The 16575-nt window shown below is 26.2% G+C and overlaps 2 protein-coding genes across 2 annotated transcripts in view; both read right to left on the minus strand.

The window, feature by feature from the left end:
* Positions 1-9231: 9231 nt before the first annotated feature.
* On the minus strand, positions 9232-10959 carry LOC100205500 (PIH1 domain-containing protein 2). Its single transcript, XM_065787185.1, has 4 exons — positions 10828-10959; positions 10271-10455; positions 9513-10154; positions 9232-9408 (listed from the first exon to the last, which is right to left on the minus strand). Exons 2-4 carry the CDS (start codon positions 10439-10441, stop codon positions 9268-9270), a joined length of 954 nt encoding a protein of 317 aa, XP_065643257.1. The 5' UTR covers positions 10442-10455; positions 10828-10959; the 3' UTR covers positions 9232-9267.
* Positions 10930-16575, minus strand: part of LOC100209004 (cilia- and flagella-associated protein 45) — a 30430-nt gene continuing 24784 nt past the window's right edge. Inside the window, exons 7-14 of the mRNA XM_065787184.1 lie at positions 14746-14924; positions 14485-14656; positions 14076-14183; positions 13897-13980; positions 13132-13245; positions 11737-11816; positions 11417-11530; positions 10930-11334 (exon numbers count right to left, since the gene is read on the minus strand). Of these exons, the coding sequence (XP_065643256.1) occupies positions 11025-11334; positions 11417-11530; positions 11737-11816; positions 13132-13245; positions 13897-13980; positions 14076-14183; positions 14485-14656; positions 14746-14924 (1161 nt within the window). The 3' untranslated portion in view covers positions 10930-11024. The remainder of the gene's footprint in view (positions 11335-11416; positions 11531-11736; positions 11817-13131; positions 13246-13896; positions 13981-14075; positions 14184-14484; positions 14657-14745; positions 14925-16575) is intronic.

Raw genomic sequence — 16575 nt, forward strand, 5'->3', positions numbered from 1 at the left:
ATTGTCTTGTAGAAGTTTTCTCTGGAGCTATACTCTCAAAACTATTCAACAAGTGCTTATATAAGTCTTGTTTTCGAGCCTGCTGTAAATGCGGCATCTGTTATCCCTATCTTCAAAAATTCTGGAGAGCGATCTGATTTGTCTGACTACCGTTCCGTCAGTTATCTTTCTATCATAAATAAGATTTTTGAATCTTCAAATTAAGAAACACTCAATTTCAGATAAATCTTCCTATATTTATGAACGGTGATGTACTCGATGAGTCATCTACTGTTCATCCTCTAGGATAAACTCTTACTTTCAATATTTCTTGGAAACCATATATCAAATCAGTTGCAAAATTAGCATCTGCTAAGGTTGCATCTCTTTATTGAGCTTGACACTTTTTTGTTCGGGACTCTTTTCTCTTTCTCTATAAATCTCAAATCCGGCCTTGTATGAAATACTGTTACCATATCTGGGGCGGATCTTCTAATGTTGCCCTTTCTTGTATAGACAAGGTGCAAAATCGCATTGTAAACATAGTTGGACCCGCTCTTGCAGCCAACCTCCAACCATTATCACATCGTCGTAATGTTGCTTCTTTTTCTCTTTTCTACAAGTTCTATAATGGGCACAGCTCTAAAGAGTTAGCGTCTCTTGTGCCATTTACTAAAATTCATTATCATGTTACTCGTCAATCAATTAAGTGTCATCCTTTTTCTGTGACTGCTCCTAAATGCTCCAAAAACGCTTTATCATCTAGTTTTTTTCCTCAAACATCAGCTCTTGGAGTTTTTGGAACCCTTCAATCGTTATCTTGCTCTACAATCTTCATCTTTTCTCTTCCAGTAACTTCCAACTTTAATTATTGGTTGCTTGCAGCCTTGTTGGAAGCAAAGATGTTTAAACAAAAATTCCTTAAATTCTCAATCGATCCATGGTTTCATTTTATCATCCTTACTTTTTCTTTTTGGTATATAACTTTTACATGCTTTGTGATATAATTTTAAAAATATTTCATTACTTTCTTTTATATCTTTATTTTTATATAAATTTCTTTATTTTTTACATTTTTATAACTTAATGTTGATTTACCTTTGCTTATTTTAAACGAATTATCACATGCTATAAAGTATTGCTAATCTAAAACATGGTGAGCTTTGTACATACTTCCTAAAGGTGGGTTATGTTTAATGAATGGTATACGATCGGGTGATTCTGTAAAAACTAGATCTAATGTGGTTGTTACTATATATAGACCATTATTAAAAGTTGGTTTTGTTACACATTGCTAGATATAATTATCATTAATAGTGTTAAGAAGCTTTATTTATAGGTGTTCATTGATTTTAATTGTTTGTATGTTTTCTTCATTCCATTCAATATTTGGTTGATTAAAATCACGAGCTAATAATAATCATTAAACGTATTATTTTCAATAAAAGTTTTTACTGTGTTAAAAATGTTCAATATTTTGTTATTTTCTTGCACTGTTGCATCGGGGGGTCGGTATATATAACCTACTAAAATCATTAATTTTCTTTTCATCATCAACCTTTTTTTCTTTTAGATCGCTTTTAGATGAACATTTTATTCAAAATACTACCACATTGTTTTCTCTTTTTGTTCTTTCAACTGATTCATTTACAACTGTATTTATTAAATCAAATTGAGCTTGAGATTTTTTAATATTTTTGCTAAATACCACATTCCATGCTTCATTGTTATTAAGTTGATTCTGATTTAATATTTTTTCTAAATTATCATATTTCCTTTCTAATTTTTTTAGTTTATAATCTTTCTCGTTTAGTTTGGTTCCTAATGATTTTACTCTTTCAAATAGTTCATTTATTTTTTGAGTTTAATAATTTTTTATTGATAACCAAGATATCTGATTGGACTTCATATTTATTTTTTGATAGCCTAATAAAAAGTAAAATAACATAATTCAGGTAGATTTTGTTTCCAGTTTTTCTCCTAAAAGTAAAAAGTTGATATAAAAAATCGAAAAGTACAAACATTCGAAAAATTATGGACGTTAATGTATATTATATATATATATATATATATATATATATATATATATATATATATATATATATATATATATATATATATATATATACAATAGCGTATATATATATATATATATACATTAGCGTATATATATAATATATATATATATATATATATATACATTAGCGTATATATATATATATATATATATATATATATATATACATTAGCGTATATATATATATATATATATATATATATATATATATATATACATTAGCGTATATATATATATATATATAATATATATATATATATATATATATATATATATACATTAGCGTATATATATATATATACATTATATATATATATATATATATATATATATATAATGTATATACATATATATATATAATGTATATACATATATATATATATATATATATATATACATTAGCGTATATATATATATATACATATATATATATATATATATATATATATATATATATATATATATTATATATATAATATATATATATATATATATATATATATATATATACGTCCATAATATTTCGAATGGTCGTACTTTTCGATATTTTATATCAACTTTTTACTTACTTTTAGGAGAAAAACTGGAAACAAAATCTACCTGAATTATGTTATTTTCCTATCAAAAAATAAATATGAAGTCCATATATATATATATATATATATATATATATATATATATATATATATATATATATATATATATATATATATATTTATATATATATATATATATATATATATATATATATATATATATATATATATATATATATATATATATATATATATATATATATATATATGTATATAATTAAATTTTAGAAAAAACAACTTTTAATGGAACTAAAAGTTTCATGCCTATCGGCAATCATCAGCCATAAAGTACCTTAAAAGTTGTTTTTTCTAAAATTTAATTATAAAACGCTCTGTTTTTGAAAAAATATATATTTTCTTAAATATTGAGCACTTTACAACAATCAAGAGTTTAGTATTTTTAATACTAAATCATGCAACAGCAATATATATATATATATATATATATATATATATATATATATATATATATATATATATATATATATATATATATATATATATATATATATATTTAAAAACATATCTCTAAAACTAACTAATTTATAAAATGATGAGAGATCATAACAGAAAGTATACATTTGATGTTGTCAAAGTCACGTTTTGCTTCTTAATGGAAAACAAATTTGTTTTTTCCAGAAGAAAAAAATGATAATTCTTGATTTAGTGATTTCGGTAAAAAATAACCTTCTGTTCTATTGAGAAGATTGAAACAAATCTTGGTTATCATTATCAAATTGTACACTTAAAAATAATGGAGTTCTGTGCATCTGTGTTTGCATACAACAACATTAGTGACTATAAGAATCCAATAAACTTTAGAACTTTTAACATATGATCTGTGGATTAACAAAAAGAACGAAATTAGTCTTTTAAAATATTTAGAAAACTTGACAACTCATTAAAAAATGAACAAAGTTTATTGAATGTTTAATTTGTTGCAAAGAAGCCTGGAAGCAGTACTTTTTGAAGAAGCCTGAAAGCAGCACTTGTATAATGGAAACGACATTCTGTTTTTTTTTTGCCCATTGTGTGCATCTAAAAGAAATATATGACAATACGAAAATACTACTTTGTCATTAATAAAACATTTTACAACGTTCTTGTTTTACAATTTTTATCAAAAAAATTTAAATTAAAAAAAAAATTTAAACAACAGGAGCAAGTAGAAGACAGAAGTCTCGTCACCAAGCCCCTATAGTATGCGTTAAATATTTTTTTCAAATTTCTCATTATATAAATTTACAAATACTCGTTATATAAAACAGGTCATCACAACAACACGATAAATTGCAAAAATTAAATAAATAGAAACAGTGAGAAATGTTACATGATTTTTTTCAAGTAAAAATACAAAAATATGTTTGTGTATTTTATTTCAAGTAAATACTGTTTAGCTATATTTTTAAAACAATTTATTGAAGTTATACTTTTCATATTTTCATTAAGAACTATGTTTCACAGACGAGGTCCTTTATATGAAATTGAGTAATCAGATGTTTTAAGACTTTACTTACGTAAATTAAAATTATGGATAGAGCACCTCGTTAAGTAATTATAATCAATTTTTAGAAATAAGTTATTAAAGGATTTTGGAAACATGTCATTTTGTAATTTAAACTAACCAATTACAACAGTCATCAATAGCACATCTGCGGAGATCTAAAAGTTATAGGTATGTAAATGGATGTGCACCAAAACTTAGATGCAAACGTGAATGGACACTTTGGACTAAATATGTTCCAGAAACAAGTCTAGTATGTACCTTTTGTTGATCCGCAAAAGATCCTCATACCACCTCTCCACATTAAGCTTGGTTTAATAAAGAATTTTGTTAAAGCGATGTGTAAAGCTAATTCACAAATCTTTCAATTTCTTATTATAAAGTTTTAAAACTTTAGCGCAGCAACATTGAAGGTTTTTTTGCTGGGTATAAATACAGAAATTTTTAATGAATAATAAATTTGAAAGACTCCTCAACCCATTGGAAGCCTGGCTGACTTTAATTGGACATACTCAAACTTTATGACTGATAACAAATCTCATGCATTTAAGGGTGGAGTTTCAAAACTCCATTATGCTTATAAAGAAATGTATGGTCGAATGTAATTGAAAATGCACTTCCTCCATTCCCATCTAGACTTCTTTCCTTAAAACCTTGGCGAAGTGAGTCACGAGCAAGGAATACACTTTCACCAAAACATTAGAGCCATAAAAGTTCTTTACCAAAGATTTTAAAATGAAATTATGATGGCTGACCATTGTTGGATGTTTTATCATGAAATTTCAAACCAAAAGTTTAAACAATAATTATACTCTAAACATTATTAAAAGCTTGTGATGAGTTTTTTTTAAAACATTTCAGGAATTTGCTGGCTTGTTAGCTTTAACATAAATAAAAGAGCTTCTAAATTATTTATTGTTTTGAATTCTACATGCAGCTAAACTATAGTTTAGCAGTTTACATTTACCTTAACTTACTATTACTTTACTTTAATTATTTGGGTATAAAGTTACTATAATTGCATACTCATATACTATAGTACAGTTACTATAATTGCATACTCATATACTATAGTACAGTTACTATAATTGCATACTCATATACTATAGTACAGTTACTATAATTGCATACTCATATACTATAGTACAGTTACTATAATTGCATACTCATATACTATAGTACAGTTACTATAATTGCATACTCATATACTATAGTACAGTTACTATAATTGCATACTCATATACTATAGTACAGTTACTATAATTGCATACTCATATACTATAGTACAGTTACTATAATTGCATACTCATATACTATAGTACAGTTACTATAATTGCATACTCATATACTATAGTACAGTTACTATAATTGCATACTCATATACTATAGTACAGTTACTATAATTGCATACTCATAAATATACTATATATAAATATGCAATTTTATAAAAAAGAGTTCAGGGTCTAGTTGCCTCTGTTTTTACTCTTAAGCTCAGTATCCCAAAAGGATAAATTTTTTGTAAATATTGAAGCGCAGTCTTAAAGAGATTTATGTAACATTTTAAACTTGCATTTATTATAAAACAGTAGCCCATTTTTTATCAGTTAAAAAAAGCCCCTGAAAAAATTTTTTATTTTATTATTAAAAATTAATTTTATAAAAGTATATATTTGTTCTATAGTAAATGCCAACTAGCCCAGTAAAAATTTTGCCAACTTACCTCAAAAGTCTTTTTTTTTTCAATAAACAGTCTATAGTCCTGGAAAAATCTATTGAAAAAAAATCTAATTGGAAATTCCAAACCAAATATGACTGGAGTTTTAACAATAATTTTTTTTCATGCAAATATCTACTATACAGACTAATTTCTTCATAAATTCCCCATTTATATATCCCATGCGCATGCGCAAATCCTAATAACTCAACAGTGAATGATATAATGGTCAATTAAGAAAGGTTTATGTAATTTTTGACAATTTCTGATGTATACAATACTATAAAATAATCAATAATTCTTAAAGGGATATACGATAAATCTTTTTTTTTTCCAAAATAAATTGGCTACAAAAATGACTAAAATTGTTATCAATAACTTTGAAAATTTTTTTTCAAAGTAACTATTTTAACTTGACAATGAATCCGACCCAGATATGAATTATTTTAATGAAATCAATACGCTTGAGTTTGAATGTTCATATTTTTATCTAAATAGATTAAAAAATTAACTTAATACGGAAGCTCCTATTTTGTCGCGGACAAAATAGGAGCCTCACAATTTCCCGGATTTTACATCTTTTTAACTGGACATAACGAGACATAACGAGACATACTAGTTAATCCTTAATGTAAAATTTAGTATTCGACTGGGGGGCTTGGACATTACAATTATTTTGGCTACTATATCAAAATTAAACAAAAAATACAGCCATATGAAATGTTTAGTATTGTCACAGTATGGTAATTTATGTCTAATACAAACACTAAAATAACTAACTTTCCTTTGCACTAATTATAAACGTGCATAATTGCGAGATCAGGCATATCACTTTGAACACAATTAACTTAACTCACGTAAAAAAGTACATTTTGTAATTTAACTTTCTTGTCGATCTTTTTGGCAATGTTGTTTGCTGTGTGCCTCTCACTGAACGGACTGACAGAAACGACATACTTATTAAGGGTTCACTCCTTGTCAACTTAATGATCAGACAATGATTGGTATGGATCAAAGTTTCTTGAAGTCCAAATGTCCTTGCTCAGAGCCATTCCCAATCTTTTTTTCTTTTTTTAGTCAATTTATATTGGTAGAAATCTTGCAGTCGATCAATTTCTGAAACACTTAAACAAAAAAGCTTTTCTGTACAGATTTGTATTTTTTTTTGTATCGACATAATTCCAGTTTTCTATGAACTTTTTACACAACCGAATGATTGGGCTTGTAGTTTTATGGCTAATTTTTGCATTAAAAATACTTTTAATAGTAGTTTGTAGACGTGATGACGACAAGCAAAAATAAGCATATCTTTATCCAGTTTTGTTTGGGAAGCCTATTGAAGCCGTATTATACAAACAGAGAATTTGCACTCTCTCATTAAGATTCCAGTTGATATCGGCATTCCAAAGAGCCTGTTCCATTTCCGTTTTTAATGGGCTGTTCAAGTTTGGCTCAGCGATAAGTTGTTTGTTATAATCATATGTAATAACTATCGGGAGGCATTCTTCTTAAGGTTTACGTGAATCCATAGCCGGCAATAGTTTGCCAGAGTGACATGAGTGTTCTAGCCCATTGCTTTTCCACCTCACCGTTTCTCAGCGCCTATTTCCTTTTTTTTTGTAAATTTTTTATACGCAGCGGCTAAGTTGCCAGGCCAATCATGCTCTCTTTAGTGCTCCAAGAAAATCCTACACTCATTGATTTTAACTAACCGAAGCGCATGGGCATGAGTAATGTCTAAGATATTGTTAAATATCTAAGACATTACTCATAAATTTTGGAAACTTAAAAGCTGGAAGAAAACTTATGTTGGGTTTATTTAAATAATTCTTTTTTTGCAACTTTCTATAATCTTGGTTTAATGAAACTAGCTTATTAACACAATAGGTAAGAATTTGATCAGTGTTTGTGCCTTTACCCAGTTATAAATACACTTACAAATAGTAAGAGTTGCACTTTTGTCACTTAAATTTACTTTACAAATATTATTGAACAAAACTATCAGTACTTGTCCATTAGAGGGAAAATTCGAACCGGTGATATGATGCTTTACGTCTATTAAAAATTTTTACTTCTATTAAAAATTTCTTCTTTTTAGAATTTTTTAACTCCACTGACTGTGTGTATATATATATATATATATATATATATATATATATATATATATATATATATATATATATATATATATATATATATATATATGTATATATATATATATATATATATATGTATATATATATGTATGTATATATATATGACACAGTCAGTAGAGTTACAATGTTCTAAAAAGAAGAAATTTATATATATATATTTATATATATATATATATATATATATATATATATATATATATATATATATATATATATATATATATGTATATATGTATATAAATCGTTGAAGTTAGGAAGCTCATTGAATGCTGTACAGTACTTCTTTTTAGTTGTTTAAGATGCTCCAAGAAGACCTAACGGCCATATTACGAAGCACCGCGGAGTAGTATTTAACCAGGACGTTAACACCTCTATTCTTACTACTGTTGCAATTACCAAGTTGCATATATGGCCAGAGTCATATATGCAATCTAGTACTAGAATAACCAAAAAAATGATTACGTATATAAACAGCTATGATTGGGAATATTACGTATTTGGCTCAGCAGTTTTTATGTTTCTTTTAAAGAACTTTTGATTTACTGACTTTATTTATTTCGACGAAAATCTTGTTTATCTTTTTTAAAGAACGTATTAATTTTTCTGTAAATCAATACTGCTTTACAAATTGAAACAACTTGTTTAACCAAGACGTATCGAAATAACGCATTCAGACATTCCAACATAAAAGACCTCAATTAAAATATATAACTAGCGCTCAAGTTTGTAGAAATAACCAGTTATTTTATATTCAAAACTTCTGGTTATTTCAGGAATTTGTCAGCTTGTTGGCTTCAAGATAAATAAAGGACCTTTGAAATAATATAGTTAGGCTGTCTAAATAAAATTACAATTTTAATAAAATTATGTAGTGCAAATTCAAAATTGTGTGATTGCTTGCTTACAAATCATTTAATCTGAAAATCGCCCCCTTTCCTTATTAGATCGTCTGCATTCCCCAAACCTAAAAGCATTTAAAATCGCCACCCTTACGACATGGTCCGGATCCGCGCTTGGATACAAATCGATAGAAAGAAATCAATAACTGATTTGGTTAAAACCTAAGCACTATTCCATCTCAAATATCTTGAGAAAAGATTTGTATTTTAGTCTATTTACAAACCTTGTAAATAGAATAAAATACATATGACTTTTTACTACGTTTATCATTTAAAAATGACAAGTATCACTAGAAAATATCGCAAATCATTATAAAATTTTTAAATTAATATGTAGTAAACTTATTTGATTAAAAATGGCGCAGTGATGAGTAAAATTTGTTCATCTTTAATAAACTTTGCTTTCGATGTATTTACGTCAATACTTAAAGGTAAATCTAGATGAAGCTCGTATTTTTCGGTCACCACTAACAACAGTTCATCCTAAAAAAAAAAAGGCTTTGTACATATAAATAATGTATATAGACTTTTTAGAAATTACCAAAAAATTTGATAACTTACTTGACATTAAAATGTGTGTTTCTTACCTCAGTTAACTCAAGAATGCATTCGCTTACACTACCTACACCTGGCAGTTCTATAGTGAAACAAATTTGCTTGGATATTTTATTGACATCCATTTCTGCTTTTGGTGTCTGAAGAAAATTTTTTTTAGAGCATGTTTGTGAAGAAACTTTGGATGATATTTCTTTGAGAGCAAAAGAATTATTAGTGTTGTTTGTTGTAGATATTGAAGAGTCAAGGTTTGGCTTATTTATTGTTTCTTGATTGGATTGCCGAATCTTATCTTGATCCAATATAGAACCAGCTTTTTTTATAGAATCGCGTAATGTGGGGCACATAAAATTTAAGAGATTATCTTCATTTCCAATATATTTTACATTGAGTATTGTATAATTTTTTGATAACTTTAAAGAAAATTTCGACTCAGCGTATAATAGAGATGCTTGGAGTATCTCAGAAACATCTGTGTAAAAAAGTCCGTTTTTTTCGAATAAGATAGGATTAACCGCAATATCGATTAAGTTAGCCCATTCTTCATCAATCAGTTCTTTACGTTGTTCAGAAATAATCATGGGAATCGGGCTACAAGTATTTTCAGGCTGTGGGACTTGAGTCCATTTTGCCACATTTATAAAATATTTTCTAGAAGGAATAACAGGAGGTATCTATAAAAAGGTGGAAAATAATACAATATCATAATTTTCAAAGGAAAACATTGAAAATGGTTATGATAAAATAAAGTTTACAGTATAGAAAAAAAAAAGACGTTCCACACACTTACTCTAACTGTTTGAATAGCAAGGTGAGCTTTAGGAGGCCCCATGTTTTGTTCTTTGCCTTCGTTTAATACACCGTCAATGAATTTTTTATATGCAACAGGATTTGAAACATACATGTTATCTAAAAACTTCCAAATCGAACTTGCATCATCCAAAACATTAGGTTCCCCCATTCTTATATTTGAGTCTAGAATTTATGAATTCAATTATATAAACAAAATTAAACTACTTTTCAGTTTTTGTCTTCATTACAAATAGAAGTCAAAGAATATCAGTAATACCACGTGAAGAATATAACGTTACTAATATTACTTATAAAAATATAACTTTTCTTAGAGACAATTATTTATAAACGATCAAAACTTATTTATATTTTGTAATATAAGAAAAATAGGATTTAGTGTAATTAAATTTTGCAGCAAAAATATTATAATCTTTTGTTATAAATACAAATATATACAATATAATTTTATTACTGGAAATATAAAGATTTTTCATAAAATAAATAATAAAATCACTATTTTTATAATTACATATACAGGAAAAAAAATATTATTACATTTTAATATAAAAATACTCTGTACTTGGAATCAAGTGATCAGTCAAAAATTTATTGCCATTTTTTTCATGATTTAGCAAAGCAAACAACAAAGTGAAAGTATAAAATAACAGAAAAATGTTTTAAAATTTATTTTTGACTACCATTATTAATTGAAAAAAAACTACAAGATTATGAAAACTAAAAAATTACTATTATTAAACCATATTTGATAAAGACATTGCTGGCCTATCAATGCGTCTAGCTACTTCGGTAACGTACTTATCTGGAACACCAGCTTCTTTAAGTTCTTTTAATTTCCTTCTTTTAATTTCATCTAACTTTTGTCTTCTTTCTTTAGCTTCGTTATCTAGCTTAATACCTTCTTGAAAAAATGACTGTCGCTCCATAATTCTTTGCTTTTCTTTTTCTTTGATTTGATAGCGTACATTATCAGCATACAGTGCTCGTTTTTGCAAAAACTCCTGACTATATTCTTCATCTTTTTGGGCTTGCATCCGTTGAGCTCTTAAAAAAGATTACTAATATTTTATGCATAAACAAAAATATACCGAAATATTTACAAAAATGATTAAAATAGTAAACATACTGTAAGCTTCTTTCAAATTCTGCCCTATCTCTTGCAGCCTGAACAGCCAACAAATGATCTCTGTTGGAAATTTGTTCTTCTCTGGCTTGACGTAACTTTTTTTCAGCTTCTGTTCTGTTAACAAACAAAAATATTATTTGGATTAATAATATGTTTGAAAAAATATATATATTTATTTATTTTTTATTTAACTGATAAGTTGATAAGGTTTTTAGTTACGTTAATACTTAAAAGCATAATTCCAAAACCAAAATTATAAAATGGTGAACTTTTTGCTTTATTTTAACAAAATTTTTTTTCAAAAGATAAAAAAATTTCACTTTTTTATAGCACTTTCTCTTTCTTTTTTTCTCCATTCACGATCAATATCTTCTTGATTTCTTTTAGCCCGTAGTGCTTCCTATAATGAAAAAAAATTTAAAATTGATAGAAATTTATAGATCATTTTGAAAGATTGATGTTATGTATGATAATAGTCAGCCTTATATAGTTTATATTTAATATTTGAAGTTTAAGTTTTTTTGATAACTAAAAGTAATTAACAATTGGTTTGAATCTTTTGCGTTAGGTTTACTTTTTATTTATTATTTTGATGCGACTAAATTATCCATAATGACTTTTTTTAAATAAAATTAATAAAGACAAATTTTTTAAACAAAAATTTTATCATTTTAGAAATAAAATCATTTTCAGCAAATATTGATTTTCAAAAAAAAAAATTGGAAATGGCGAAAGACGAAGTTCTCCTAAAATTTGCTTTGTCAGCAAGGCCACCATTCAGTTCTCATCAGCAAAATTGGCTATGAACAGTGATGCCCTCTGCTGCCTCCTCATTTACCAGCTTGAAGAACACATTATTAATAAAGCAGTGCTAACGGCACAATTAAAAATATCAATATGATTTGGAACAGCTTGAGGTTGGCTATGGTAGCCAATCTCAAATCTATAGCTTGGCTTCTACTGACTTGGACAGCTCTGAAGAGAATAATCATGTGTGGACAGCTCTGACGAGAATAATCATATGTTGACAGCTCTGAAGAGAATAATCATGTGTGGCACAGCTCTGAAAAGAATAATCATGTGTGGCACAGACTTGAGCAGCCCTAAAAGGTTTTTGACCCAAAGAACATTTTGTTTCTATAATGTTTTTAGTTTTGCCCGAAAAAAAAGAGGCCAAAAATTTTCTGTTAAATCATCCAGAAGCACAGGAATCATATGCTTGTTACCAAAACTTAAAAGTTGACAAGTCAAAAGCTACCAATGATGGTGCAGTGTCGTAATGCTCTTATCTAGGAATACAACAAAACTCTCACCAAAAGAATCAAAAACAGTTTCTACTTCGATTTGACTAACAATATCACAAGATTTACTCATTGTACTCTAAAGCATTATATAAAAATATCAAAAAACGTTTTTAACTGTATACTTAAAAAGTCAACAAACCCAAAATATTGTCATCCAAACCCAAAATATTGTCATAAATCTGCAATTATTATAAAAACTGTAAAATTTTACGGGTAAAACAAATAATCTTGTTTTTATAATCATTTTTTTTTTTTTACATTTAAACCACTTTTTATTTAAGTTTACTCCGGTCTGATACTAATTAAGTTTTGTTTCAACTTTATTAAAATAGATTATTTGATTTGTTATTTTCATTAAATTATTAATAAAAATAACTTTTAAACTGTAATTCAATTAAAGTATAACTTTACTTTTTCATTGTGTTTATCTTTAGCATTTTCTTGCTGTTTTCTTAGACGAGCGATTTCCTTTTCTTTCTCAAACTGTAACACTTTTTTTTCTACTTCGAACATTTCTTCTCTCAACTAAAATACAATATTTAATGATACTAAAAAAAAATTAAAACAGAGAAGATTAATCTAAAATACAATATATAAAAAAATATGATATAATGACCAAAAAACTTTGTTACAACTCTTGGTCATTTGCACAGAGTATAATAACTTAAACTATAAAAAATAATTATGATAAAAAATTATAACAAAAATAATATTTTAATTATGTTTATGTAAGTTAAAAAATTAAAAAATATAATAACAAAATAACGAGAAAAAAAAAATTAACACTAATTTTCAGAAAATATTTAAATACTCACTTAGCAGTTTCAAACAGTTATTAACAAAACTTAACAACTTACAATGATATTATTAAAGTTATTGTAATAATAATAAATATAATGAATTTAAAAATCATAATATTTATATTAATAATATAACTAATATTTAGGAAACTGCATTGCTAAAAAAAACAAAGCAAAAGCAAATCACAAAAAATTAGATTAAATTAAAAATTCTAAACACTTTAAAAACAAGAAACAATTTTAATGGAGTATGTAAAATGAAGCAGATTTAATCAAGTTACAAAAATAAAAAAAAACCATAAGTAGTATATGACGAAATAAAAAACTATAAAATAACATTTAAAATCAAACATGTTTATAAAAACAAAAATAAAACCTCTTTTTCTTTAAGATACTCAGTGACTTTTTTATCTTCTAATTGTTCGAGTTGTTTTTGCCGCTCTTTGATTTGCTTTGTATCCTTCACAAAAAATAAAAACACTTTAACATTTAATAAAATCTAAAAGCAAATCATTAAATTCCTCTCATATCATTTTTTTTTAAATTTTTTTCAACCTGATATGCTCTGGCAACATCATGCAGTAGTGTTTTTTGGTTTTCACGCTTTTTTATTAATGCATCTTTATCCTCTTTTTGCAGTTTTTCCAAATATTGAAGCATAGCCTAATAAGTAAAGGTTTTATCACCACAATAACAGTAAACAAAAATTTATATATTAAATCTTAACTACTTACATAAGTAAATAATAATTACAAGAGTAAAAGTACAAAAGTGAAAGTACAAAGTGAAAGTACAAAAGTGAAAGTACAAAGTGAAAGTACAAAGTGAAAGTACAAAAGTGAAAGTAAAAAAGCAAATTTGTAAAAATGAAAGTATGAAAAAAAACTATTATTAATAGAAAAATGTGTCTAAATAAATTTTATTTGAATGAACTCTGGACTTAGTAGAAAGTAAAAACACATACTTTAGTTTCATGTTCCTTTTTTTCTTGTTCTAATATACTTTGCTGTTCGTTTTCCTCAATTTGTTGGTGCAATAATTGAGCACCCTTTAGTCTTTGTATACGTTTAACATTTTCTCTGTCTTCATATTCAACTAGGGCACGCAATCGATCATTTTCCATCATTATATCAAGCCTTTAAGGCAAAATTTAATTCCACTTTACAAAAGTTAATACATATCAAATTTGTTTACAAGTTTCAATGAAATGGTAAAAATAAAAAACCTTTTCTCCTCTTCTGCCATTTCTTTTTTTATTTCAACTTTTTCAACAAGTTGCATATCACGAATTGCATGGCATTTGGCATTTATAATTACTTCATTTAGTTTTTTTATTTCATCATCTTCTTCCTCTATTTGAGCCATTGCTTTTTCTAACAAAAACTGATTTCTTTCTTTTGCTTCCTTCAGAAAAACATTTGTTTCAAATTTCAGACAAAAAAATATAAGTTTTTTTTTTCTGAGGCGGGTTAAATTTAAACCCTTTAAAATAGCTATAATTTTTGATGTTAAGAAAAAAATACATATAACAAAACAAATTATTTTTATAAAAAAAAAAATTAAAATCACGATTATACATCATTTTTAGTACATTAAAAAAAGTTTATATATAACTTTTCAAGTTGTCTTAGGAGTTGTGTTCAATTAACCCACATTACCCCCAATTATGGAGAACTATTATATGAATAAATCATATTATAATTCTCCATAATGAATATATGATATTCAAACTTGAAAGTCCAAGTACTTATAAAGTCAAAGCTGATGAAATTATGCTTAAGGAAGAACTTAAACAGAAGCGAAAATTAACTGAAAGTTTATGTGTTGCATATTAGAGATTTATCATCCTTCATAAATGACATGTTTATATAGTAAAAATTCAATGTGCTATGCTATAAAACTACTACCCTGAATTATCTACTAATTTTAATAGAAAATATAGTATTGTAAATCTTTAATGATCATATAAATGATACCATAGCAACATAAACAAAAAAAAAATAATAATAAAAACACAGTCAGATTTTTTATTTAAAGTAATTTTGATTTTAAAAACAATTATTCTTGTTTAAGTATTAGATTCTTAATGATACAATACACATTAACATATAGAAATGCATTACCCCACTGGACAATGTTGCTTACTTCAAAAAAACTATGCAACTTTCTGTCTTAAAATTGAATCTAATTATTAAGCAGCTTTTTTTCCAGATAAAACATCTTCTATATGAGCCTATTTTTTTTTGAAGTTTAGGACTTTTGATAAAAAATCTCTGTTTAAATGTGTACATTATTTTGAATAAAAAAAATGACCCAACCTATCCTATGATATTCTATAATGACCTTCTATGTTATATTTTAAATATTTATTTGATCTTGACAAATTGAAAGAATATAGATTCATGGAGAAAAAAGCGGTTTGAGATAAAAAAATAAATATAAGACTCCAAGGAGAGTTAAAGATAATTAAAGTTCTAGATACATGATGTTTGACCTGATAAGATTTTAAAGAATGAAGTATGTAAATTAAATTTCTCTTAATTACATGCAGAAAAAAATAATTTACAAACTTAGAACTTAACAACATTTATTTGAAAGGGTATCAAAACAAAAATTAACAAGTCATATATTATTAACAAAGTTTATACATACATACATAGATACATTTATGTAATTAGCCATGAGTAAAGATATTTTTTTTTTTTTTTTTTTTTTTTTAAACATCTTCGCTTCCAACAAGGCTGCAAGCAGCCACTATATAAAGTTGGAAGTTACTGTAAGAGAAAAGATGAAGATTGTAGAGCAAGATAACGATTGACGGACAATTTAAAAGATTGCAAATTATATGAATCAGGAAAGCAAGATGAAGGAAGCGAATTCCAAAGAGCTGATGTTCGAGGAAAAAAACTAGACGAATAAGCGTTTTTGGAGCACTTAGGAACAGTCACACAAAAAGGATGACACTTAATTGAATGACGAGTAACACGAGAATGAATTTTAGTAGATGGCACAAGAGACGCTAGCTCTTTAGAGCAGTGCCCATTATAGTATTTGT

Source organism: Hydra vulgaris, chromosome 01 (assembly GCF_038396675.1).
Source record: "Hydra vulgaris chromosome 01, alternate assembly HydraT2T_AEP".
Taxonomy (NCBI): Eukaryota; Metazoa; Cnidaria; class Hydrozoa; order Anthoathecata; family Hydridae; genus Hydra; species Hydra vulgaris.